The sequence below is a fragment of the Nasonia vitripennis genome, chromosome 2 (genome assembly GCF_009193385.2).
Source record: "Nasonia vitripennis strain AsymCx chromosome 2, Nvit_psr_1.1, whole genome shotgun sequence".
In the NCBI taxonomy this organism is placed as follows: Eukaryota; Metazoa; Arthropoda; class Insecta; order Hymenoptera; family Pteromalidae; genus Nasonia; species Nasonia vitripennis.
This window is the reverse complement of record NC_045758.1, coordinates 5371077-5397400: the sequence shown is the minus strand read 5'-3', so window position 1 is coordinate 5397400 and position 26324 is coordinate 5371077. Positions and strand designations below refer to the sequence as shown.

General features: G+C 38.3%; 4 protein-coding genes across 23 annotated transcripts; 3 read left to right on the top strand and 1 right to left on the bottom strand.

Moving 5' to 3' along the window:
• Nucleotides 1-5: 5 nt before the first annotated feature.
• Nucleotides 6-6225, top strand: LOC100122312 (mitogen-activated protein kinase 1). 4 transcript variants are annotated; one of them, XM_031923208.2, is made up of 8 exons: nt 6-803; nt 1681-1807; nt 1881-1991; nt 2072-2323; nt 2412-2579; nt 2649-2837; nt 2917-3044; nt 3127-6225. In XM_031923208.2, the coding sequence occupies exons 1-7, from the start codon at nt 676-678 to the stop codon at nt 3040-3042; spliced, it is 1101 nt and encodes a 366-aa protein (XP_031779068.1). In that variant the 5' UTR covers nt 6-675; the 3' UTR covers nt 3043-3044; nt 3127-6225. The 4 variants fall into 4 exon arrangements, with proteins under 4 accessions (XP_031779068.1, XP_032452883.1, XP_031779070.1 ...); XM_032596992.1 differs by having other exon boundaries at nt 18-85; XM_031923210.2 differs by having other exon boundaries at nt 107-219.
• LOC100122304 (nuclear cap-binding protein subunit 3) lies at nt 5229-12729 on the bottom strand. Of its 7 annotated transcripts, none has more exons than XM_032596988.1 (11): nt 12430-12635; nt 11230-11433; nt 10854-11150; nt 10507-10649; nt 10240-10415; nt 10006-10157; nt 9628-9936; nt 9104-9555; nt 8866-9024; nt 8432-8784; nt 7081-8336 (listed from the first exon to the last, which is right to left on the bottom strand). In XM_032596988.1, the coding sequence occupies exons 4-11, from the start codon at nt 10633-10635 to the stop codon at nt 8183-8185; spliced, it is 1884 nt and encodes a 627-aa protein (XP_032452879.1). In that variant the 5' UTR covers nt 10636-10649; nt 10854-11150; nt 11230-11433; nt 12430-12635; the 3' UTR covers nt 7081-8182. The 7 variants fall into 7 exon arrangements, with proteins under 7 accessions (XP_032452882.1, XP_032452878.1, XP_032452879.1 ...); XM_032596990.1 differs by having other exon boundaries at nt 10507-10640; nt 12430-12567; XM_032596989.1 differs by lacking the exon at nt 11230-11433 and having other exon boundaries at nt 12430-12655.
• On the top strand, nt 11497-23678 carry LOC100122290 (cyclin-dependent kinase 12). Of its 11 annotated transcripts, XM_031923203.2 has the most exons (14): nt 13808-13826; nt 13923-15357; nt 15450-15996; nt 16179-16563; nt 16659-17324; nt 17395-17828; nt 17898-18094; nt 18175-18379; nt 18460-18728; nt 18839-19012; nt 21300-21594; nt 21807-21927; nt 21979-22179; nt 23231-23678. In XM_031923203.2, the coding sequence occupies exons 1-14, from the start codon at nt 13823-13825 to the stop codon at nt 23233-23235; spliced, it is 4938 nt and encodes a 1645-aa protein (XP_031779063.1). In that variant the 5' UTR covers nt 13808-13822; the 3' UTR covers nt 23236-23678. The 11 variants fall into 11 exon arrangements, 10 of the variants coding, with proteins under 10 accessions (XP_031779061.1, XP_031779059.1, XP_031779058.1 ...); XM_031923201.1 differs by lacking the exons at nt 13808-13826; nt 23231-23678 and adding an exon at nt 11497-12224 and having other exon boundaries at nt 21979-22815; XM_031923199.1 differs by lacking the exons at nt 13808-13826; nt 23231-23678 and adding an exon at nt 11497-12224 and having other exon boundaries at nt 13920-15357; nt 21979-22815.
• A 22-nt stretch (nt 23679-23700) lies between these two features.
• On the top strand, nt 23701-26162 carry LOC100678797 (DNA endonuclease RBBP8-like). Its single transcript, XM_032597144.1, has 7 exons — nt 23701-23860; nt 24103-24190; nt 24282-25354; nt 25448-25664; nt 25746-25857; nt 25942-26038; nt 26113-26162. Exons 1-7 carry the CDS (start codon nt 23701-23703, stop codon nt 26160-26162), a joined length of 1797 nt encoding a protein of 598 aa, XP_032453035.1.
• Nucleotides 26163-26324: the final 162 nt, after the last annotated feature.

Below are 26324 nucleotides of genomic sequence, written 5' to 3'. Positions count from 1 at the left end.
AGTAGAGCAAACGACGGAGAGGAAAATCGCGCATATATCGCGGAGAGCGCGCGCGAGAAAGAAGGAAGAAGCGTATACCTATCGCGTATGTAAAGCGTTGGTGGGGGTGCAGGGAGAGAGAGAGAGAGAGAGAGAGCGAGGCTGCGGCAGGCGGCAGTTCGCTTCGTATCGGGACATACAGCGGCAGCAGCGCTCGGCTCGCTGAGTGAGAGCGAGTGTGTGAGTATAGTCGTCGTCGTCGCCGCGCGAGTGAGAGAGAAGAGGGAGCGCGAGAGCAGCGCGAGGATAACGACGAGAGGCGCGCACACGTCCTCGGCCTCGTCCTCGCCCTCGACTACAGTTATATTACTCGTGCCAGTGGGGATCCATACGTGTGTCTGTGTCCGTGTGTGTACTTATCACACCACCGACTGCAGCCGCGGGCGACGATCGAAAGCTGTCTAGTCTACTCTCTATTATTGTTCCTCGCTTTTCATCCGTGCGTGTTTCTCTCGACTCGTCTTGAGAGCGCGAGCAGCGAGTGCGTGCAGGACAGCAGCAGAGAGAAGGAACACAAGGTGTGTGTGTGTCTCTGTGTGTGTGTGTGTGTGGGTGTGTGTGTGTGACGAGACAGCAGCAGTAGTAGAGAAGACAGTTGGCCGAGAAGAAGGTGGTCGTCGTCGTCGGCTCGCGAAAATGGCGGGCGAAGGTGGTGCAGCGAACGCGATCGCGAATGCAGAAATCGTGCGCGGCCAGATATTCGAGGTCGGGCCGCGGTACACGAACCTCGCGTACATGGGCGAAGGCGCCTATGGCATGGTCGTGTGAGTATAGATTCGCATACATGCATATTACATACTCTCATACCTATATATGTGAGCATTTCTCTCTCTTATTCGAGCCCGCGTATACTTACCTTTCCTGTCTGTATATAGCCGTCTCTTTCTCTTTCTCTCTCGCAGTCTATCTACTCTCCGCGAGTGACGTCCGTCTCTCTCTCTCTCTCTCTCTCTCTCTCTCTCTCTCTCTCTCTCCCTACTTCCCCGCTCGCTCTCTCAACGCGCGCGATTTATGCGACGACGACTATACGGCTACACACGGGGAAGGGGGAGGAAGAGGGAGAGACGATGGACGAACGTTAGCCACGCACGGAATGACCGTGACAGGATGCTTTTTTCGGATCACGAGAAAAAGAGAGAGAGAGAGAGAGCAAATTGATGGACTGCCGATACGGGGGTTGCTTATGGCTTTTGAGTGCTGGAAGGGATTCCCGCAACGAGGCTACTTTACTACACAAGGGACAAGCTGGAGCGAGAGGGAGAGAGAGAGAGTATAGAAAGAGTAGAAATCGCGGGATGTTTACTTTTGCTCCGTTTCACCGTGTGTTTGACTTGGAATAAGCGCAAATTCTCACACCCTTTTTTTCTCCTTCTCGCTCTCTCTTCTTCTTCTTCCCTCTGTCCCCGTGAAATATTTAATAATGAGGAGATACCCCTCCTACGTGCTTCGTTTTATGCTCGGCTATTCTTCCCCTCTTTACGGCGCTAATTCCTCACTCCTCTACCACACAAATGTATGCCAATCCTATCGGCTTTATGGAAAACCTGTGTAGTGTGTTCATCGCATTGTCATTGCATCCTTCTCATGTGGTTAGCCTCATGATTTTGTATCGTTGTCTTATTGAAACTTTGCTCTTTGCAGCTCCGCGTACGACAACGTGACAGACACAAAAGTAGCCATTAAGAAAATTTCTCCATTCGAGCATCAAACCTACAGCCAAAGGACACTAAGAGAAATTAAAATCCTCACCAGGTTTAAGCATGAAAATGTAAATAGCCTTATTTTCTTAATTTTTGAATAAAATTGAATGCCTCACTAATCGATACGCTGTGCTGTTTCAGATTATAGATATAAGAGATATATTAAGAGCGCCAACTATAGATCAAATGAAGGATGTATATATTGTTCAATGTTTAATGGAAACTGATCTTTACAAATTACTCAAAACTCAGGTAAATCAATTTCATATAGAGATTCACGAGTAGTACCTTACACTACAACTATAACCAATTGTATTTCCTTCTTGTTGCAGGCTATTAGTAATGATCACATATGTTACTTTCTTTATCAAATTCTTCGGGGGCTGAAGTATATTCACTCTGCAAATGTATTGCATAGAGACCTCAAACCTAGCAATTTGCTTTTGAATACCACATGTGACCTTAAAATTTGCGATTTTGGTCTGGCCAGAGTAGCTGATCCTGATCATAATCATGCTGGTTTTCTCACAGAATATGTGGCAACAAGATGGTACAGAGCACCTGAAATAATGTTAAACTCCAAGGTACATCTAAATTTGAAACTCTTTCAAAGTCAGCGAAATAATTATCCCAATTTATACTTTTATAATAATAACTAAATTTCCGTCTTAGGGGTACACAAAGTCCATAGATATCTGGTCAGTAGGCTGCATTCTTGCAGAGATGCTGTCTAGACGGGCGATATTCCCTGGTAAACACTACCTAGATCAGTTGAATCACATTCTCGGTATTCTTGGCTCACCTTCGCCCGAAGACCTTGAATGCATAATTAACGAAAAGGTTTCATATCTCATACCATTAATATCCTAATTTTTTTGGAACAAAAATAACGTCACTCATTAATTGCAGGCGCGCAGTTACTTGCAATCTTTACCGTACAAACCAAAGGTTCCATGGACAAGTTTGTTTCCCAATGCAGATCCTAAGGCACTCGATTTATTAGATAAGATGTTAACTTTCAATCCCAATAAACGTATTGTGGTGGAAGAGGCATTAGCTCATCCGTATTTGGAACAGTATTATGACCCAGCTGACGAAGTATGTTGTTGAACATTTGTGAAAACAAATTATCGATGATTGTACATACAATTCTATATATTACTTCCTTTTTTCACAGCCCGTTGCAGAGGAACCATTCAAATTTGATATGGAACTAGATGATCTTCCAAAAGAGACGTTAAAACAGTACATTTTCGAAGAGACTTTACTTTTTCAAAAAACCCGCCAAGAGAATGCCATATAATAGTAAATTACTTTGATTATACCTACAGCATTGTTATACATGTGTTCTTGTCTATTGCAACCAACGTAAATATCAAAATTTTAGGACGACTGAAAGAGACGCAAAACGGGCAAGTGAATCGGATGGCGGTACACCTGTTGAATAGCACTACTGCGGTACGAGAGAAGAGTAAAAAAAATTGAAGATAATCAAGTAACTAGTACAACAAGCCTCAGAAAGTGCAATCAATGCGATCACTCTTCTGCGACTATAAACGTTCGAGTCTACCAAAATACAGTGATTTTATTGCTTTAGCAAGTTCATATTTTAATTTGTATACAAATAATTTTATTTAATCCGATTGATAACATTACTTTGTATTGCGTACAAGAAGTACATTCAAATGCCGTCATACACTGTCTGTGATTTAAGTACTGAGCAATGATACAGTTGGTGTAGTACACTTTCCAGAGATCAATATACCATGGCCATCATTGTGCAAAATAGAAAATCATATGCATGAAGCAATAAGCCAAACAGGAAAAAGTACTGCTATGTCTTGATGAGAATGAGCATTAACAGCGTGTTATGGTTTCTGGGTATACAACATTTAATCATGATCTCAACATAATTAAGTTGACTTAAGAATCGCTATACGCTTTAACATTGTCTTTCAAAATCAAATAACTTTGGAAGAAATACAGACCTGTTAAAAATCATTAAATTTTCAAAAACTATTTTCCATAACTTACGAGACATGATTATGCCAAAGGAAGAGAGAACGTCAATTTATACTTAATAGCGTTATTCTTTAAAAATAAAATTGTCTTTTAGAAAGTCTATGTATCCATTGCATTTAGAAACAATTATCAAGGGTTGAGTCGTTCTTTGAGGCTAATTGTTTTTAAAGTCAAGAACAAATACTTGGAGCTTCCAAGACATTATTTTTATCTTAAAGAAGAAACTCAATATTCTTCAGCATTGAAATTAAAATTTAAAAAAACTAATTGACCGCTTCAGTCATATGAAAAAGTACTTTTGCACAATTACAATCAGTGTTTAATAAATTCGTATTATAATTTATACCAATTACGAAAAATCATTTATTGTATATATCGCCACCAATTTCAAGTGTTAAGAAAGTCAATTAGTTTTTATTTCAAGATTACTTTCAATGGTGAAGGCTGCTATTTTCAAAGTCAGTACTGTACAGATAAAACTTTCTGCATGCATAATAAGTGAAGCTCAATATATTTCCATTATAGTCATAGAGTGTAAGAGTTCTTAAGTCTTGACTTATTTATTCAGTTATTTGTTGAAAGTATCAGCGTGCAAAAGTATGTAATTTATTAATTAAACCCATGAAAAAGATTCAACAATAGAATTAACAAAAAAAGAGTAAAAAAATATACATATGCGCCAATGGATCATTATTACTACACTGATACTGCCATCGTTGTGCATATAATGCACATAGTGTATGTTAAAAGCATCATATACTATCAGTCTTGCGTTATTAACAGTTTATTCCGTGGTTGAAAGACCTGCTCTTGGAGTTACATGTATATACGTGCACATGATATTGAATATAATTTAGTCGCTTTGTAAACGATTTATAATTTCGATAGAATTGCGAGATTGTTTTTCAATTCCATGCAAGGATTTACGACAATTTGCCTAGTTTTATTTATTGAATTATCCATCAAATGAAAGTAAACTCAAAAAGCTTGAAATATAAAGATTTCATTCACTAGTCTTTGGCGAATGGCGCTTTTATAATAACTTATTACCCAATCAAAATTCTTGAAAATCGAGGAATGAAAATTCCTTTGCTATTTACACTGTTGTTAGGATTAGAGAGAAGCATGATGAATGGAAAGTCTTCGAAATTTTAAATATTGTGGAAAGTTTCTCCCTTTGACTTATTGATTCGTGTGTTTTTCTGTATAAATGATTACACGTCTACCAATTCATAAATGGTGCGTATAATTGGTAATATGAAAACATCACAGATAATCAATGCGATTAGTAAGCATTTTAATGAGTGTTTTGTTAAATGATGGTGTTGTTGCAATTGTCAATGGTGGCCATATTCCATCAACAATAAAAGTTACTAATCTACTTTTTTCTGTAATAAGAAAAGAGTAAATCCAATTTTGATTATCTAAATAAGACTTGAATTATGCTTGTTTTATTAATTTTTTAAATTCTGTATGATATATTTGCCGCCTATTCTAAACTGCGTCTAAAGTTTTTGATCATGGCAATAATAAAATTTTCACAACGAATTTAATCTTTTCCAAGATGAACGAATAAAGTAGTATTCCTTAATTCCGATATTTTGAAAACTGATGAAATATGCCACCTTGATGAAAAAAGTATCAATTTAAATATAGTATAGAATTTGTGATTATTGTCTCATCGAAGCATTGTCTATGTCACTTTTTAAAATTTTCATGTCAAATTCGAGTTTTTATCTGAATGTACTGTTTATCCTTGAACGCTACTAGGGTCATTTTACAGTGAGGCAATCGCGTAGGTCGTTAAACGTCCTATAGTCACTTACTGCTTCGATTTATTTAAATAAATTTTTACCATTGATAAGACACTAATATAATATGTCGAGATTCATTGAGCAAATTGGACCATTTTATCACAAAATTAAGTATGTGCTTTAAATTTGAAAATCATTCAAAAATTAGCGAAACGACTGCTTTTGTTGATAAAATTTTTAATAGGATGTCGTTTTTTATAATAATAATAATAATAATAATAATAATAATAATGTGATCAACATCACATTTAAAGTGAAAAGAGAGAACATCTGTTGTTGCAATCGTTCCTGCATACTAGCCAAACTGGAGGATTCGTTTAAGTTACGATTCAAAGTGCGAACGATAAATCGAATCGTGATTCGCAGTATACATCAGTATAATACTAACATAATCAGGCCTAATATACTTAATGTTACATATGTGTATCTATTGTTGCTGATTCTTAAATCTTGAATATTGAATATTTCCACTATTTCGTCTGTCGATTTTCAATGTTAAATATTGCATCGATTCGGGATAATAGGCGCACGCCGCCTTTACGGTGAATATTAAATAAGGCTGTATAAAATTTTGTAGCCACCTCGAATTGGAAGTTTCAGAGAAATTCAAAATAAAGATAAAACTAATGAAATAAAGTAAAAGAGAATGATCAACAAGAATAGCGTATTAATTTTTGACAGACAAGACTGATTTAAATTTTGTTGCGTTCGTTTAATTGTTCCAGAAATACGTACGATATTTTTAAGGAAGAAAGCGAGCGAGAATTAGAAAAAAAGTTAAGATGGCTGATCAGTGAGATTAGAGAATATACATTTGTCTAAGACTTTACATAAATTCGATACTGTTTGCAGTCAAAAAATTATCTTAGCAGCAGTGGACGAACAAAATAGATATGTGCTATAATTTGTAAAAAAATAATTGACTTGAAGAAGCAACTTTTTTCAAAAACAACAAAAATATGAATATTATCCGAGAATTGAATGCAACAGCATATTTTCGTTTATTCTTACATCATAGAGAGCAAATAAGAAACAAAAAGCTTGGTTTAGTAGTTTTTAATTGAATTTACAATGTGAGAGGCAGGTACACGCGTTTTATCAAGACTAAACCAACGTGTTGCCTTATTAAAAAAAAAAAAATTCTGTCTAGTAATTCGCAAAACGTGGTAGCACTCAAGTTCAGATTGTACGACAGGTTGAATAAGGCGTTGATCAATTTGTTTTTTGTGCAACTATATGCATGTTATGTAGCTTTGAGAAGTTACATTATTACGGACATTGTCACGTCCACTTTTAAAATGTCTGTCGATTAGGAATTCGGCTTCTTTCTATATATCGTCAAATACATACATACGTTATTGATATTTCTGGAAAAGTGAGAAAGTTTAGATGTATATTTAACATAAAATGTTATATGAATCATCATGCCAATTAACATCGCTGTTGATGTTTACAATGACAAATGCCAATATGTACTAGGTTTTTTTTTAATCACATATTCTCCATTTTAATTGATAGTATGCCTCTATTCAGTAACAGTACTGTTCACGTAACAATTTTAATGGTTTTTTCAATTTGACGCTGAAGAGTTACAGTTTCAGGCATTTATGGAAATAGTTGAATTTCAGAATAAATAGCTGAGAAATGTTATTCAAAGGAATAGAAAAGGAGTTCTTAAATAAAAAAATGTCTGGAAAAATTTACAAAATTTTTAACAAAAAAAGTTAAATGTGGAACCGATATTATAAATACAGCTGCCAGATTAAAAAAAAATTTGTACACATTCTCTGTTGTATAGATGGTAAACTTTTCGACCTTACAAGTTTAGGTCATAGAAAACATCTCTCTTAAAATTAAAATTAACGTGCTAAAATCCTCAAATGTTATAAAAATGTTTATTTTGTTGTTGAATTTACTTACGAACTGTAGCAGGAGATACAGGTAGAGAAAAAGAAATACAAACGTAAGTCTATAACCATTCAAATTTACAAGACGCAATACCTATTTATTTTTTACATAAATATATATGTATATATGTACATACACTATGCTTTTACTACATCTTAAGTAGTGTCTTTCCGAAAACGTGATAATTGTAACAATTATTCTTGTTTGCTGAGTATCATTCAAATAAATCTGGTATCAAACACTGGATGCTTCAAAAATTGTTGAAAGAATTATGAGATGTAAAGTTTAATAGATGATAAAAAGGTATACTCTTTTTTTATGATTTTAATTCAAAATAAGAGTAGCTGTAATTAACATAATTATGCGCGTTAATCTAAAACAAATTTATGTATTTAATTGACTTGTATGCGTGTGTTTTAAACATGTTATATGATCAGTTTTTCATTGTTATTGTATCTGGCGCTCAAAATGACGTAATAAAGTATTAAAAAATAATAATAAAAAATTGTGATCAGTTTCACTTCAACCATGTTTCGGATAGAATCTTGATAAAAAATTGTTCAAATTCCTTATATAAATGGCTACTAAATGGCAGTAAACGCCTTCAGTTATACATTTCAATAATTAAATGTCTTAACATCGGATGATTACCACAAGTTTAGAAAAATTCTTGTTATTCAAATATTTATTTCTTTATTCTTAATCATATTCGGAATCACTTAGTCTACCTGCATATTTATCATTCCTTAATTCTATTCTGAGAGGAGACCGACCTCTCATATGGTGATTGCCGATTCGAGATCTCAAATCAATTTTGTTCAGTGCATGCCTCAAATCTGCCGTCTTCGTATATCTATATAAAGAATATTAGTATTGATTAGTTTTTTTTTTTTTTTTTTTTTTTTTGTAAAACTAAAGCAATTACTGTTTCGAAAATAATATACTTGCCTTTCCTTGGATGAATCTCTACTTCTGCTGGCTTTGGAATTATTCAATCGCGACCATACAGTAGATACAGTGGATTGTAATCTAGGTTTGGGTTTATGCTGAACAACCTTGATAACGCTTCCTTTTGGGCCTTGAACTTCTTTTTCCGAAGTACTTTCGTCGCTACTTTCATCGCCAGTAGCTGACTCCGACTCTGTTTCCGATCTTTTCACATGGTCTTCTTCATCTTCCTCAATATACTCCACTTTGTCGTCACTTTCAGAGTCGTCAACGATCTCTCCTTCTTCTTCCTCATCATCATTATCTTGTTGTACGACTACTTCGACATCATCATCTTCATCTTCGTCCTCGTCCTTGTAAAATAAAGAAACAAAAATACTTAAAATTATAGAACAATATATTTCAATTAAATTAAAAAATATAATTAAAATTACCTCAGTCACATTAATATTTCTGAAATTACTAGCTCGCATAGCTTTTGGATTAGTGAGTACTACTTGAATTTCTTCAGCGACAATAGGTTTTGGCAATCTTCTTCTTGCAACCAATCTACCACGCAAGTCATTTTCTTGAATTAGTGAATTCTCACTAACCTGTTAAGAAATTTATAATATTATTTATTTAGTTTCACATTTTATATCATGTATTATACCTTATGATAGATTTACATACCAGTTGCCTAATTTTTCCTTTACGTTTCTCTATTTTTTCCGCTTCATCATCTGCGTACATACGCATTCTTGGTATTTTGCGCCTTTTACACCAATTTTCTTCCTCACTCGAACTTTCAGTTTCGCTTTCATCAGAAACTTCAATGACATTTGGTTTCTCTTGTACTACTATCTCGTCTCTAACTTCCCTTGGTTCTCTTACTTCTCTTGTTTCTCGAGGAGGTCTAAAACCCAATCTCTCTTTGACATTTGAAACTGGTGGCTCTACAGGTGCTTTGGGTAAATAGTCGTGTTCAACGAAATCAGTCACACCCCAGTTCTTAGAAAGAGAACCCCATGGATTTTTCGCTGCTATTCCATTTGTACCTGGCTCGGTTTTTATGGGAGGTGGCGATGGCTCTTTTATTTGTTTTAAAATACGCTTTCTTGACGACGTTAATATGCCTTTTACTCCTGTAATATTAAAAATAGAATATAATTTTCACATACTTTAAAAGATACACCATGGGCTTTGGTGGTACTTACCTAATTTTTCAGGTTGAGCATGTTTCCTATCTGAACGTGTGGCAAATCGTAAAAATATGTTTCTAGAATCTTTGTAATTTTGTCCCTTTCGCCATATGCCTGGCGGAAGTGGACACCTAATATCTTTAACATGAATAGTATTTGGCTCTCTATTTTTTCCATTTACAACTGTATCCTCTGCTGAATCTTCATCGGAATCTTCATCGGAGTTGTATCTTGTAGTTGCCTCTTTCTTAACTCCAACTATTTTTTTTGATAAGCCTAATATTGCTCTTGCTGCAGATTCTTTGTCTAACCATACAACATTACCTGAAAGAAAATGATTTGTTAGCTCACGCCGTAACATTGTAAATGATTGAAGAATAATTATATACTTACATGATATATCATTTATCCATTCTATCGACGCCGGTGCATAGTCTTCAAAATACTTGAATATATCTTTTGTATTTAAATTTTCAGTGCCCCGCATGTGAAGTACATTTAACCTATAGTTTTTGGCGTTCTCACTGTCCTCCTCTATACCAAAACTGTAAGCGCAGATTATAATGATTTAATAAAATAATCCAAATCCAAACAGTTGTTATTAAACGAAATTCAGCAATATCTTACCTTTCATATAGGTTCTCTGCCTCTTTGACAATAGATCGCTCAGCTTCTTCCTTAGTAATACCAAATCTCTTTGCTCGCTCTTCTATTTTCTCTTTTGCAGCCTTACTGAATATATCTACACCAGTTATAAAAGTCCCAGCCTTATTCTCACGTTTACTTTCTGGTATCACTGGTATCTGGATCGTTAACAAAAAAAAAAAAAAACGTTAGTTCTCGCCTGAGGGAGAGAGAAAGAAAGGAGCGAACGTAAGAAGCAAAAGTACGTACCGAAATAACACTCGATATAGGTTTCCTCGTTATGTGGTTTGGTTCTCTGTACTCGCCTTCCTCCAGCAGGTCGTCGAATTTGTCGAAATCCCCGGTGGTGTCCACGTCCATCGGCTCTTCCGACCCCATTTTCGCTGAAAATACTATTAGCAAGTGAGCCACTTAGCTGAGACGTAGAAAAAACACATTGTGTAAACAGCGCGATCGATTGTTTCCACAAAATAACAACAAGATCAGGGACAAACCGAGGTGAAATTATGAAAATATAGGCGCAGATAAATACTTGTTGACGAGAGATGAAGGAATCGCGGAGCGAATTACGAGATCTTTAAAAAATATGTGCTAACCTTAGGCCTTTTTGTTTACTAAATACTGTTTTTGCCGAAAGGGATGGCTGATGTGCGCGTCTGTGTCACGAAATAGCTTGTGGCTTCCACCACGGAAGTCTTGTTGCGACTGCAACTATACTATGTATGCAAGGATTACAAGGACATAGTAGATACTACTACTACTCATGTGTATAGTGCACTGGTCAGCTGCCATTCTGCAATATGCCAAGCTCTAACACGCCGTCGCACGACCGCCGCCCACAGGTGGCGCTCTTAGCGTCAGAGACGATTTTCATTGATGTCAACTATTTTGCCCTATGATATTCAAAATATTAGCTGTAAAAAGGCTCCGACATTGAACAAAAAAAGCGGCATCGCATGCGTAAAATCCTACCGATGGTCACGAGCAAGTTAACAATCGTCGGCGTGAAAAAGTTTTACTAAGTTTTTCAAAAAAATCCTTCCGAGATTTCAATCCAGCGGCATGGGACAAGCGGAAGAGCCGACCGCCGGCGAGACGTTTCCTCTCGAACTCGAACGCGAGTCTGCGACTCGGAAAAATCCAAGTGCCCGATTGGTGGACTGCTCTCCCCACTAGCTGTAAAGTAGCGTGTCAGAGATGGCGTTAGCGTCGCCCCGAGGTCGAGCTCGGAGCTGATTCGGGCCGCACAGTCATTCCGCGTTACGTCACTCACGGAGCGCGGCGCGACGACGAATGACTACCGCACGCGCTTCTTTCTGTAGCTCTTATTACACATATACAGACTGCACAGTCAACTCGCGGCTATATATTCTCTCTGCCTTTATCTAGAGACACCGCATAAAAACGCACACACATACACACACACACACACACACACACACTTGTACTCTCGATTCTCTCTCGTAAACTCCCGGTTGATAGGTAGACTCTCAATGGCTGCCACAAACTTGCGAAGCTGGCCTTCACTCTAGATGCACTGCGTACAAAGCTAGATAAAAACACACGAGAGATCGACTCGACCGTATAGATTTTTCTCTCGAGAACTGAGCAAAAAAAGAGATCGCTCTCCGAATGATATTCAAAAGTATGTACTCTCGAATCAAATGATGAAACGCGGCTCGTGAAGTATAATCGTCTCGTCGTCGCCCTGGGCGTCCCGCGCGCGACATCTGAGTAAACGAGAGAGAGAGAGAGAAAGAACCGGACATCGTCTACGCGGAAAAACAGCTAAACTGTGAGTGTCCGACGACGACGACGACGACGACAAGCTGCTCGTCGCCGCTGCCAAGGACAGGAGGAGAGTTGAAGGGAAGGAATCGTCGTCTTGCACCAGAAGATTTCTAAAGGGCTTCCTCGATGCTAACGACGGACAGGATAGCCGCGTCATCAACGAACGAGCGTTGCACGTAAGTCATAACAGATTTACTAGACCGGCTATGCATGCACCTCTCAGCCTGAAATTTCGCTTTTGCGTCTATCCGTGTCCGACGAGCGGCGCGTGCACGGGATAATGGCGGCCGTCGTGCTGCTCTCTCTCTCTCTCTCTTCTCTCTCTTTCTCTCTTTCTCTCTTTCTCTACTGCTGTCGTTTTGCTCTCCGAGCGATACCCACTTATTTCAAAGTCCGATAGTCGTTCAGAGTGAAGTCGACGCGGAAATTTTCGTATCGCCGTAGACCATCCCCGTCGCAGCTCGTACCTGGTGCAGTTCGATCGCGGATCAGTGCGTTGTATACGTGGATGCGCGGACTCGTGCAGTAGTATACACCTATATAGATAGCTGTAGCTGCTCGTTGGTACCCACACACACACACACAAACACACGCACGGCCGCGCGCGAGCATGTGTGCGTGTGCACCGCCGCGGCCCTGTAGACGGGGATCGGTTCGTGGTAGCCTGGTAGGCCGAGATATACAGTGGGATGGCACCGCAAGAGGGAGAGCGAGCATGTAGCTTTCGGTATATAGTGTGTGTATATAAGTAGTAGCGGGACTGCCTCGTCGACGTCGACGTCTCGGTCGCGTTGTTATTGTTGTTATCGTCGATCGTTTTCGATGTGAAACGCTGCTGTTGCTGCTGAGCAGGAGAGGCGCGGAGAGGCAGCAGGTAAGATTCGCAACGTGCTTGCTCCGTGAATATTCGCTACATGTATGAATGGGTTGTTGAGGTTGTGCTTTGGGAGTTGTTGCTCCGTGCTCCAAAACAGCAGAGTGGCTCAATGTGCTGCAATGAGTACTGGCACTTGGAGCTGTGTCGCTGGATTTAAAATGATGAAACCGTAGAATTTTCTGTTTAGTTGCAAAGTTTGTTGAGCCAGCACTGCTGCTTTATGATTGCGCAAAGTAGTTTCTCTTGGTATAGCCTCAAATCTTTTTTGAGTTTGAATTGAACAAAGCCTATATGGAGGTTGTAGTTATGGATTTGGTATCATAACAGCGACATTTGCATTCGGTAGTAACTTTGTAATGTACACAACCTCTCCATCAATTAGCTGTATGTCTATAATAATCATTCCTACAAGCGTTGCTCCGGAGCATCAGATTATCCAAATATTTTGTAAATAATGTAGCAGAAATATGACACTTTGATATCTTTAATAATTTGTATGATTTCATATCAATTTTGAAATTGTGAAGAATATGATAAGAGGACATTGTAATCTTGCATTTAGCACTTTACGGATTGCTGTCTGCATAAATTATTGACACAGATTCATAACTTACGCAGCTATTAACCAATACTAAACTTTATAATGAAATTCTGGTGATATTCCAAGAGCTGCTCGAAATAATCAACCAGTTTATTACTAAAAGCTCTGTGAGAAAGATGTGTAAATCAGCGGAGTGAGTGAAAATTTGCACGATCAAATGTTGAGCGAGCAAGATACCCAAAAATCCAGGAAACTGCTTATCGGTATTACTATTATAATGCAAATGCCTAACGAAGGCGTTATAATTGCTCCAGGCAGTTTTCCACACGAGGAAAATAGTCGGAGCATATTGAAAAATGAGTTATGTAATATACAGCGAGGCAGAGTTGAATGAGACAGAATTCGGAGCAGAAGAGAGGAGTTTATTGACACAAAAATGTTTGTTTGTTCCAGTAGGTGACATGCCTAGCAGTCGTGATATCGAACGCGCGGAACGCAACGGACGTTACAAGCCCGCGCGCAGGAAGGACAGCAGCAGCAGCCTGAGCGGCGGAGGTGGCGTCGAGCCGAGCAGCAGCAACAGTCGAGGGCCCCACGCGTACGAGGTAGCGGCAGCGGCGGCAGCTGCAGCGGTCGCCACGTCGGTCGGTGCCGAGGCGGTCGCCGGCTCGGCCAAGCGGCACCGTAGGCATGGCAAGAGCGGCCGCACCTCCTCCAAGAAGAAGAAGAAGCGCTCGCGCGACGACAAGCTGCTCGCGGGCTCGCAGTCCCTGACTAGCAAGAAGCCCCTGGTCGAGTACTCGGACGTCTCGAGCGAAGACCTCTCCGAGCCCGAGGCCGGCGAGATCCAGTCCGAGGGCAACAGCTACACCGACGGTGAGCTGCCCGACTCGGCCGCCGGCGGTCACCACCTGCAGCGCACCCGCTACTATGGGGGTGGCCTCTCGCCTATCAGCCTCTCGCCGACGCCACCAGCCATGCACTCTCGACACTCCAAGAAGCAGCTCTACGACGAGGATATGTCCGAGCACTACGCCCCGGAGGACGAGCGCCGTCGTCTGTCCTCGCGGCGCAAGGAGAAGAAGCACAAGCGCGACAAGAAGAAGAAGCGCTCGAGCCTGAGCCCTCTGAGCTCCAGCAGCGGCCTTGGCAAAAAGAAGAAGCGCAAGTCCAAGCGGGCCTCGCGCAGTCTCAGTCCCAACGTCATCGTCGCCGGCAACGAGCTGCTCCACTCCCAGGCCCTGGCCAACTGGCGGCTCCAGCACCCGGGGCCCTCGCCGCCTATGATGACGCTCAAGGACAGCACGTCACCCATCTCGCCGGCCACGCCGCCCGAGCGGCGCTCGCCCAGCGACATGGAGCTCGAGTCGCCGCCGCCGCCCTCCTCGCGACACCCCCTAACGCCCCCGCCCCAGGGCCATCACAAGCAGCAGCACGTGTCTTCGCCACACACGCCACTGCTGCCGCCGCGGGCCACCACGCCCGACGGCCACCACCAGTCCAAGTCCAAGTCCGGCCACCACAGCCCGGACTCGCGCCACAAGTCGCACTCGAGCCCGAACCACGTAAGCTCGAGTCGGCGCAGGCCCCACAGTCCTAGCCCGCCGCCCAGTCGGCGCCGCGAGCACAGTCCGCCCCGGCGGAGGGACTACAGTCCCAACCACTCGTCCATGCACAGGATCGGCAGGCACAGTCCCAGTCCGTCCCTGTCGTCGCGTCGCCGGGACTTCAGCCCGAGTCCCGGCTCGCACAGAAGGAGCAGGGCCGACGAAATGCTGCTCAGGTCGCCGACGTCCAGCAAGAGGAGAAGGCGGGACGAGTCTGCCCGGAGACACAGGCACGAGAAGGACCGGAGGGATAAGAGGAAGGCCAGAAGCCCCGTTGGCTCCAGGTGCGTTGCCTTGCGATGCCTCATCGACCTTGACACTCGTCGCCTATCTAATCGAGTTCGCAGCTGTATCCTAATCTTATTTTCCTTTTTAGACTGACGGGCCACCTGTCGCGCTCGCGATCTCGCAGTCCGCACCGCTGGCGCAAGAGTTCGCGCTCGCAGTCTCGATCGAGACGACGCAGTCGGACGCCCAAGAAGTCGCGCTCTCCCAGCGGAAAGCACAAGTCCTCGCGCAAGCACCGCTCCAAGAGTCCACGGATCTCGCGCATACCCTCACCGGTACATCGCTTGAGCCGGAAGTCGCCCACTAGCATTCACGAGCGAAACCTCAAGGTTCAGGCTAAAATCAGCGAGACCAGTCTCTTCGCCGAGCTCGTCAAAGACCGAAATATGAGGGAACTAGCCTTCAAAAAGTTGCAGGCAGCCCAGGAGAAGGCCAATCAGGACGAGGTGCAGATAATCGAGGGCTCTGATGAAAAGGACAACAGCAATGGCTCTTCATCCACGACGACCGTCATGAACGACAAGTCTTCGACGGCAGCGACGACGCCCTGCGCGAGTATGGACTTGACGTGCGACGTCGTCGACATACCCGTACCGACAATGGCCAATACTCCAACCTCGATAACCATGCCTGCTGTACGTTGTGATAAAATGTTTTGAGAAATCATTATCTAAATTGAGTCGAGCTAGCGTTACATTTATCAAATGTTTATGACTTACTTGATAACGTCCGATCTTGATATATTTGTTTATAATACAAATTCATTATTCATCTCATTCGCTACTGTTCAACACACCATATCTATTGTTACTTTCAGGCTCAGACGCAAACGCAGTTGCAGGTTCCTCCAACGGTCGTGCCGGTTGTACCAGTGGTTAACACTCCTGTGCCACCATTGTCTGTATCTGCGAGCGTTAATCTTACAGGTTCGGCGACGTTTAGCGCAACGACGGCGACGACGACTACAGCAATATTACAAACGCCGGCTGCTTCGGAAGAAGTCCCGTCGGCTGCTAAGACGCCTCCGTTGCCAGGACCCTCTGCGACGATCATCCCGCAGCAACAAAAGACCGAGACCGCGAACACCGCGTCGGTACACGTTGGTGCTACCGTGCCCTCGCAATCCATTCGTATATACAATTCTCCGGCGCTTGGTAACGATGCGCCAGCTAGTGTCAATACCCCGGCTATCTTGGTCACAGGTAATTAGATATTAACACAAAAGGCTAAATCGGCATTCGTTATTGTGTGAACTTGGAGTTTCATGTTTCGAATTTCTTCGACAATATTTCCGCAGGTGTACAGTCTGTTCCTCCGGCAACTCAACAGATACCGTCGCAGCAACAATTACAACAGCTTCAACAGCTGCAGCTGCTACAACAACAGCAGCAATTGCATCAGCAGCAACAGCAACAAATCCAGCAGCAGTTGCAACAACAGCAACAACAACAGCAACAACAACAGCAGCAGCAACACCATCATCATCATCCCGAGATCAAGACAGGTCCATCTCAAGTGCCTGCCCTAGTGCCTCTTCCCGTGCCAGCTCCGCCTTCCTCCACAGTTTCCGCCGCGCCCGTGGTTGCGCATCCTCATAATGTAGTCACTGTTCCTACTCCGACGCCAGCATCCGTTATTCCTATTTCTCCTGCAATCGCCAAATTCAGTACACCCAACAATCTGGTTACCCTCAAAACAGCAGAGCCATCTAAGCCGCTTATTTCTTTCAAGACTAAGAGCTTGTCTAAACTCCCTCTGCCACCGGGCATTAACCAGAATGATCTGGAAAGCATAGACTCACCACCAAGCCGTTCACCAAGTCCACCACCCGTGCCCGTCACTCCTAAAGCGCCCACGAAAGTTGTCTTGCCCACAACGCCCATGATAGCCGCAGCTACGGCACCCACAACGCCAAAACCGACGTCTCATAGGAAGAGTATCAAAGATCTGCCGATGCCACCAGGTTGGTTAAGAATTTATAGTGCTTCAAAAAAAGTTAGAGTTCTGCATTATTCAATAAAAATTATTATAAGTTACAGTTGTACCAGGTTCGGAAGATCTCAGTGGAGAGGACGATGCCACAGCTACTCCACCGCGAAATAAAGTAGAACGAATACCTCCTAAACCAAAGCTAAAGAGACCTAAAATCCTAAAGAGAAGAACCTCCCGCAATAATCACATGCCAATGTCAGCGTCGGGCGGAAAAGACTGGGGTGAGAGATGTGTCGATGTATTTAAGGTTATCGATCAAATCGGCGAAGGTACTTATGGTCAGGTGTACAAGGCGCAAGACAAGAGAGAAAAAGTAATCGTTGCCTTGAAGAAAGTTCGATTGGAGAATGAGAAGGACGGTTTTCCTATTACGGCTGTACGTGAAATCAAAATATTACGACAGCTTAACCACAAAAATATTGTCAATCTTCGAGAAATTGTAACGGATAAGCAAGATGCTCTGGATTTTAGAAATGTAAGCAACCTACATAATTTTGAATCAAATGTATTTATCTTTGTACTTAATTGGTCAACTTTTTTGCAGGACAAAGGATCTTTCTATTTAGTTTTCGAATACATGGATCATGATTTGATGGGCCTGTTAGAATCAGGAATGGTAGATTTTAACGAAATGAATAACGCGAGCATCATGAAACAATTGTTAGACGGTTTGAATTACTGTCATAGCAAGAATTTTTTGCATCGTGATATAAAGTGTTCCAATATTCTTATGAATAATAAGTAAGTTTGTGATGAATAAATAAGTATAGCTTGCGTGCACACTTTTTTAGAACGTATTAAAAGAATGTTTTTTACTCTAGGGGTGAAGTCAAGTTAGCTGATTTTGGTTTGGCAAGACTTTATAATGCTGAAGACAGGCAACGTCCTTACACCAATAAGGTCATTACCCTTTGGTATAGACCACCAGAATTACTGTTGGGAGAGGAGCGTTATGGTCCCGCTATAGACGTGTGGAGTTGCGGATGCATTTTAGGAGAACTGTTCTTAAAGAAACCACTTTTCCAAGTAAAATTTTGTACTTTTATTAATCAATTTACTGATACTAGCTGTTTACGGTAATATAATAGCAATTTCATTTCTTCTAGGCTAATGTAGAAATGATGCAGTTAGATATCATTTCCAAAGTTTGTGGTACGCCGACGCCAGCAGTATGGCCATCTGTGATAAAGCTGCCACTCTGGCACACATTAAAACCGAAAAAGACGTACAGACGACGGCTTCGGGAAGATTTCTCATTTATGCCTGCAGCAGCTTTGGATTTATTGGATGAAATGTTGGTATTAGATCCAGAAAAACGTATAACGGCTGCTGATGCATTAAAAAGCCCTTGGCTGAAAAACGTGCAACCAGAACAGTAAGTGAACTTAATATTTCTCATTGCTGATGTTTGCTTGACTTTGAATCAATATTGATTTTCATTGTCCTATTTTTTGTTCACTATATTAAATTATGCGTTTGTAACAGAATGCCATCGCCTCAATTGCCAACATGGCAAGATTGTCATGAGCTGTGGAGTAAAAAGAGAAGACGTCAATTACAAGGACAAAAAGATAATTCACAGGGCAGAGTTCCTCTTCTGACCGTACCAAATAGAGGTGGCGTACAAAAACCGATAGAGGATCTATCTGACGTCGGGGGGTGAGTAGTAGTAGATGGCCGATTAAACGATCTGTCAAAATTCCATCAAGATAGTGGAAAATGTACATTAACGTGTACGCTTGGTTGTAATTAAAACGAAGCATTTGTTGTATTTTAAGTTATTCTTTTATTTTCTTACGAAGTTTTATTGTGCGGCAAAAGCGCAGTAGGCTGGTAGGAAAAATTAAGAAACCGTGAATTAAAAAAGAAAATTGTATATCCTTTGTTAAAAAGAATTTTAAGAAACATTTAAGATCTTTTTTTTTCAAAAGAGTAGCTTCTTTTTGAGTAAATCTAGCTAATAATTGGGAATTCTACAATTCGCAAAACAAAATTATTTGAGAGCTCACAAAAATACTACGAATAATGATGTGATGATAACGACGTACAGGTCTACGAGAATATGTAAGGAAAACCTTGTCTGTAAATAAAACATATGGATGTGAAGGAGTTGTAGCTGTGTAGCCTGCCAGCAACAGTAACTACAAGGATGCCGAACCATGGATCGGAGGAGAACATTAGATTATTATAAGCATCGTTATTTGCACCGAAGATATTCTGTTTATGTTAACCATAATATTTTCGAGTGTTTGTGTTTTTACACCCAAATAGGCTCCGGTTCAATCATATTTCTTTTATAAACTAGCTAATTTAGCTTGTTAATTTTTGTATATTGAACAAAAAGTTTTTGAATTTTGTTTGAAGTAAATTGTCTGCCAAAGGTTATTTAAACTACTTTACATTTTTTAAACAAGACCTTCACTACAAATGATTTTTAAATAAACGAAATTCAAGAAGTAAATCTAAATATAAACATGTTATTACCTAAGATTATACTATAATGATGATGATAATAATAATAATGAACTGTAATATAAAGATTTTGGCTGCCTTAAATCAACTCTTTTTTTTACTATAAATAATATATGCTGAACATATTCCTAACATTAAAGTGATGTATTAATGTTACTTGTTTCAAGCAGCATCACTATAAGTTAAAATATTATTATTATGCAGATTCTCAGAGGAATATTGCATATAGAAAGTAGCAGTATTGAATGCACACTGGGAACCTTTGAATAAAAAAAATATCTTATGTATAGGAAAATGAGGTTTTATAGACAGTCATACAGTCGTATATTGTTGGACAAAATTTGAAGAATCACTCGAAATCCTTATTTATTGTTACATGATTCCACATCAATGCTGTGAAATTTTTTTGAGTCATAAACGCGTATCAATAATTTAGTTAATTATTTCTAATGTATGATTTGAAATATGATTTTATTAATAAACAATTAATTTTGTTTGAATGAATTTTCCTTTTCGTTTATTTTTATTTTAAGCAAAATGATTCAAACCATTTTATTGTCAAAACAAAAATTGCATCTGAATAAATGTAACTTGGAAAATAAGTGGTTTATCTTGATCACCATATTATTGATTAGATGTGCTTTATTTAAAGTATTTCCAAAATAACTAAAATTACATGATCGTAGGAATGGTTTTCATCATTTTTATTTAGATTTCCTTGCCCTTTGTTTGTTTTCTCATTATTATAATGTATAAAAATAAATGTGGAATCATTAACCATTGATAAGTGATAAAGTTTGATAATAAGTTAATAATTAAAGAGTATATTACACAACAGTATAAAGAAAAACGAATTGTGTTTCAGGAAGTAAAATATAATGGCCAAATGTGATAAGGAACAATTTTATAGCACTTTTTAAAGTGTATGTAGGTAATGCAATTTTCCCAACTACCTTTTTTAAATTCATAAATATAATAAAGAAATGTTCATGTTTGGGTATTTTAAGAAGTTAACCATTCATCAAAGCTTCCCTCACTAAACTAAATAACATTCTTTTTTTGCTTGAAACCATCTACTAATTAAAATCGTTCATGCATAATCATATGAGATCATTGTGGTTCCCTGTGTGTTTCTAGTCAATATTGATGTAAAATTCTAATGAATAAATCATTATAATAATAAGAATATTGTGGTGGTATGATATTTTTGACTAAGATATTATGAAGAAACATTTAAGATTATTTTATAGGTGCCTATGTAGCTTTGTCGAGACATTTAAAGTTGAATGATAAAAATGTCTTTGTTAGTACGAGCAAAAATTACTCGTGATTTATATAGCAAATAAATAAATAAATATTGCACTTTTAAACATCATAGAGAAACTCAAAAATAATTTTAAAGATATCGCAAGTTTTTTCATAATTTCTATTTTTATTATTGCATGAAATGAATTAAATTGTTTTGTCTGTTTAGATCATCTAAAAGATTGAAAATGGAGGCAGGCTACAATTCCCATCGATACAATTCAGAATTACAGATGGGTGGAGATGGAATGTTTGGTCAAGGTGGTCCATTTACTTCTTCACCTTATGGCTACAACAGTCCTCCACTGATTAAACCTAGGAACAACCCAAAAGAAGGATCCCATTTTCCAGAATATGTGTCTGAAGATACCCTTGCTCGTAAATTGAGTAATCTAACTGGTGCTTTAAATCAAGGAAAGCCTATCAGTGTCGATGATCTTATGTCTCTTAGGACTGATAATGAGGTAGAGTTTTATTCTTATTGAATAATTATTCTACTGAATACATCAGCAAATATAGTATTTGTTACTAATTATAAGGAAAATTTAATAAAACTTATGTTTTTGAGAATAATGTTAATATTGAAATCTTGAAAATAATTGTCTTAACCAATTAGAATATAAATGTCCTTCTTTGCTATTTATAAAATCTAATATTTTTTTTATGTATGCAACAGACTGATCCCAAGGCAGCACAACTACTTGCAGAATTACAGACTGAGTTACGCTTGGCCAGTAGTTCAAGACAAAGTGGCTTGCTTGATCCTCATCAGCCAGTTCTCAACCCACCGATACTAGGTTAGTATCGAACATCATTAATCAAACTATTATGAAGTAATAATTTTGTAGATGCACCTTTTCCAGCCACAAGCACGAGCCAGAAAGGTAACTTTGATGCACATGCCGTGTACGCCGGAGATGACGCGGTCAGTTCCGGAAGATGGTCCCAACTTGCGACGGCCGGTGTACGGACAGCTCTATCCGCTCTTATGTCGCGATACGGTTTGGAGCCGTACAATCCTCCTCCTGTTACCGTCAATCGACCACCAGGTAAACTGGTCGCTAGCCTGCCGAATAATATTTTCCTGCCCTCGACGTCCTCTCAATCTGCGTTCAGCTCCTAAATTTCTTTTCTTCATGTACATAATGTATATGTACAGCTTGTTGCGATCCACATTGTAAAAAATAAGTGACTTGCAGAACTATGGAGTAACTATTTTCAGATGATAATCTTAGGAAATCAAATATACATATAATGCCATATTAGTCTCTTTTTATAAAGGTTAAATTTGTGAGTTTGATTAGGGCATTTGGCATTTGATCATTGTGCTTGTACATTGAAAGTAATGCTGATTTAACTTCTGATTAGAAAAAAAAAAGTATTTGATATATGATTAAAATCAAAAGATAATCGTGCAATTAAATAATCATATATTTATTCATTTTAATATCACAGAGATGCATATGGCATCAGTATGCACCAGAAGATTATTGTTCATTGTCAAATAGGCCAATTTGTACTAAAAGTACGTTACTTTATTCACTTTGCGTATTTATTTATAATATAAGGTGTCTATAAGTTTTTACAGCATACCTGCTGTAACTGTATTTATGAGATGTAATGTAAATATTAAGGTACCATAATGTTAATAAAGGAATAGACTGAAATACATAGCTGTTTCTTAATTAGGATTTTTTATTGTAAATGCATATCCAAGATGTAGAACTAAAATGACACATAACTTCCTTATTAAAAATCTGCAATAATATTACTTTAAGTATCTATTGTACATACTTCTATATAGCACAATAAAATACTTAAAAACAAATTGAAGTATCTTGAATTTACAAACAGCAGTAGAATGTTGTTAATATTATGTTTTGTAGCAATTGAATCACTTATTTATTTGAATTTTGATAAGTTTTTACAGTTTTTCACTTTTTTAAATATTAAGTATTTAAAAAAACTCGTAATTCACAGAAAAAAACAACATAGACGAAACTTTTTGCTAGCCATTAGTCAGACATATATAATAGTAAACCGCACTTTGACTTTAAATAAATATCTTTAATTATATAATTTTTTGCAATAAATTTTCAGATTGAAAAGCAAGTTTGTGAAGCGATTGCAGACGAAAGGTTATAATAAAACATGGCAACACGTGCAGTCATTGCTGACAATAATGTGATTAAAAAACAACAGAGAACCTCCACTTTACGCTCAACGGCGACGACCAAAGAAAATTACACAGGCTGGCATCACTGATCAGCGACTTCATCAGTTTTGCGACCACTCACCAATGAGACCGCTTCCAACGAACCACGTGATACTTAGGTGTACTTTGAGAGGGAGAAAAACAAGCAGACGCGTCGATGTCGATTCCAATTTCCAACAAAGGCGGCAAAAGGATGTAACTACTTTGTAGACAGCCAGTTATACAGTGTTATCATGGAAATATTTAGCTTTTTCAAGAAAAAATTCTAACATGTTCGTATTCTGGCACTGTTAATTTATCATGTATGCAATAAAAATGTCAGTTTCGGTAAGAGTGACTTAATAAGATTGTAAATATGATGGATTGGAACCCAATCCCGTTCGAACCCAACCTCACATTTGCATTGGAGTTGTCTGAAGATTTACAAACAAAGTACTTTGAGCAACATGAAAAGGCTAAACAAACGTTGGAAAAGTTTTCTCGTTCACTTCAAAATATTTTTACCGAGCACCAGAGTAAGTATATCTATTTTGTTTTTATTACAGTTCTCTAGTGATAGTATGTCATTTTTAAACAGTAATCAAAAAATAGAGTTTGAAATGTTTAGCTTATAATTGAATTAGTTTCATTGCATACATTATGATCTTAGTTTACTAATTTTGTATGATAAAATCAAAATAAAAGAATTTAAATTAATTTTCCTTTGAAGATCAATGCATGCATGTTAAAAAACTACAATATTATTTTTAATTTACAGAATTATTAAGAGATAATCTTCAGTTATCTTTGCTCAATGAAAAATTTAAGCAAATTATCCACAACAATGAATCTAGTCAGCCGAGGATGTAAGTCTAAAATCTTATTTATTAGGACCATTTTGATATTAATTTTTCTTTGATAAAATAAGATTCATGTGTTTTTACGAATTCCTTCTAGTTCAGCAATTTTTAATGATCCATCTTCAGAAATCCTTGGAGCAAGTCCAAATTGTAAAATTGACAAGTTGATCAAAACAAAAACTAGTAAAACAACAAATAATAAAAGTTACAGTCAAGAAATTATTGAGCAAAAAGAAAATATCAATGAATTAGTGCCAATATTTTCATCCGATTTTAACTCTGATATGGAGGATGAAACTTTTGGGAAATGCAAATCACCATTACCATCAATACCAAATACTCCAGAAAAAGTTCAAAATAGTCCAATATTAAGTAAACGTAAAAGATTTAATTCTAAAAAAAATAATTCATCAATATCAAATACTTCATCACACTCTATAACCTCTAGTAATGATAGCAAAGTAAGCGCAGCAAATACACCTAATGTGCTTGAAAAAAATATTAATGAGATTGAGATAGAATCTGACAAAGAAGCTGATAAAGAGACTAAGAGAGAATCTAAAAAAGCAGTTAAACAAGAACTTGAGTATGAATTTAAAAAAGAACCCTTAAAAACTATAGAAAATACTTTTATATCTGCTACTCCAAAATGTACCCTTAAAACTAAAGATTATAATATGTTAAGCATTTCAACTATTAATAATGGTCGGACTGAATTTGCTGATAAAGGTAAAAAACTCAGGCAGACTACACTAACCTTGAAAAAAGTGATACCAGTAATTGACATCAGTAAAGTAGACTCTCAAGAAAACTCGGATAGTAAAAAAAATGATTCTAAAAATAAAGTGGACAGTTCCTGGAGTGAAACGTTTTTTGAAAACGATAATATTTATACAAAGAAACGGAAAAAGGATAATCCAGATGTTTTGGACATTAGAAAAGAATCAGTTGGTGGAAAGAACATTAATCAAATCAATCAAACTTGGGCAAAAGATGTAGATAAGTCGATGAAAGATGATGAACTGATTGAAACAAGTCCCGCACAAAGTGAAAAATCAAAATTGAGAAATAAGTTGAGCCTGAAAAAACCAGAGATTAGTAAAACAGAGATAAAATATCCAAATGTAATAAAAATTGAAACTCTGTCAAGGTTCAAAGAAAAATCAAAAAGTAATACAAAGCTGCCTGAAGTTAAAAATAAAAATGACAATAATTTTCAATATGCTGAAAATAATAATATTTTAAAGCCATCAACATCCAAAGAAAGCAATGTAAAAAAAAATTTCAATGCAGCAGCAATCAAAGGAAAATCATTTGAACCACAAAGATCTTTGAGTGATGACACTTATTTTTCTCCAGCTGAACTTGCTGATAACAGAAATGATTTGGAAGATGACGAAATGGATATTACTGAATTTGAAGATGAAATCAAATCAAAAACACCACCAGCAAAAAGAATGTTGCTAGATAGTTATGATATGTAAATATTTGTTCTACATATTTCGAATCTAGATTCTATTATATCATATACTTGTTTAAACAAATTTAAACAAATTTTTAGGGTGCCAGGTAGATATGAAAAAAGTCCAGATTTTGCTTACAAGGAAGGAGCTGTTCGAAATAAGAATGAAAGAGCCCAATTACAAGGATGGTGTTGCAGAGACTGTCAAGGGGTAATTGTTATTTAAAAAAATATATACATATAAAATTGAGGTTTTCATAAGATATAAGGGAATAATACAGAGACATTTCTTTAGTGGTACCAACATTTACCTCTTGAGGAACAAAAGAAACGAATGAATGAATGTTCTAGGCATAGAGGAAGACATAATGTTAATCCACCATCGCCAGAAAGTATGTCACATCTTTTTTTTTTACTTTAAAATATCAATATTTATAGATGGTTAATCTTAAAATGTAATTTTTAGGCTTGTGGAATCCTGACTTTGACGAGTCATACAAATCTACTTGTGAGTGATAGTTATGTTCATTGCAACATAAGACTGATTCGTGTATATAGGAAAATCAATTGCCACAAGTAAATGTGCTTTCAGAAATTTGCATAAAAAATGAGTGCATTTGTAAATATCAAAATTGTATGTTATGTAAAATATAGCTTATAGGGTAAGTGCCTTACATT

Excerpts from the sequence above, each read along its gene's own strand:
- LOC100122304 (XM_032596987.1), bottom strand. The coding sequence starts at position 12,660 with ATGCTCGCGCGCGGCCGTGCGTGTGTTTGTGTGTGTGTGTGTGGGTAC. Across the intron at positions 10,416-10,506 it reads CTATATCGAGTGTTATTTCG|ATACCAGTGATACCAGAAAG; the intron begins GTACGTACTTTT and ends TTAACGATCCAG. Across the intron at positions 8,337-8,431 it reads AGAGATTCATCCAAGGAAAG|ATATACGAAGACGGCAGATT; the intron begins GCAAGTATATTA and ends TTCTTTATATAG.
- LOC100678797 (XM_032597144.1), top strand. The coding sequence starts at position 23,701 with ATGATGGATTGGAACCCAATCCCGTTCGAACCCAACCTCACATTTGCA. Across the intron at positions 23,861-24,102 it reads TATTTTTACCGAGCACCAGA|AATTATTAAGAGATAATCTT; the intron begins GTAAGTATATCT and ends TTTAATTTACAG. Across the intron at positions 25,665-25,745 it reads TTGCTAGATAGTTATGATAT|GGTGCCAGGTAGATATGAAA; the intron begins GTAAATATTTGT and ends ACAAATTTTTAG.
- LOC100122290 (XM_031923196.1), top strand. Across the intron at positions 15,358-15,449 it reads AGAAGCCCCGTTGGCTCCAG|ACTGACGGGCCACCTGTCGC; the intron begins GTGCGTTGCCTT and ends TTTCCTTTTTAG. Across the intron at positions 17,325-17,394 it reads AGATCTGCCGATGCCACCAG|TTACAGTTGTACCAGGTTCG; the intron begins GTTGGTTAAGAA and ends AATTATTATAAG.
- LOC100122312 (XM_031923208.2), top strand. The coding sequence starts at position 676 with ATGGCGGGCGAAGGTGGTGCAGCGAACGCGATCGCGAATGCAGAAATC. Across the intron at positions 1,808-1,880 it reads CCAGGTTTAAGCATGAAAAT|ATTATAGATATAAGAGATAT; the intron begins GTAAATAGCCTT and ends GTGCTGTTTCAG. Across the intron at positions 2,580-2,648 it reads AATGCATAATTAACGAAAAG|GCGCGCAGTTACTTGCAATC; the intron begins GTTTCATATCTC and ends CATTAATTGCAG.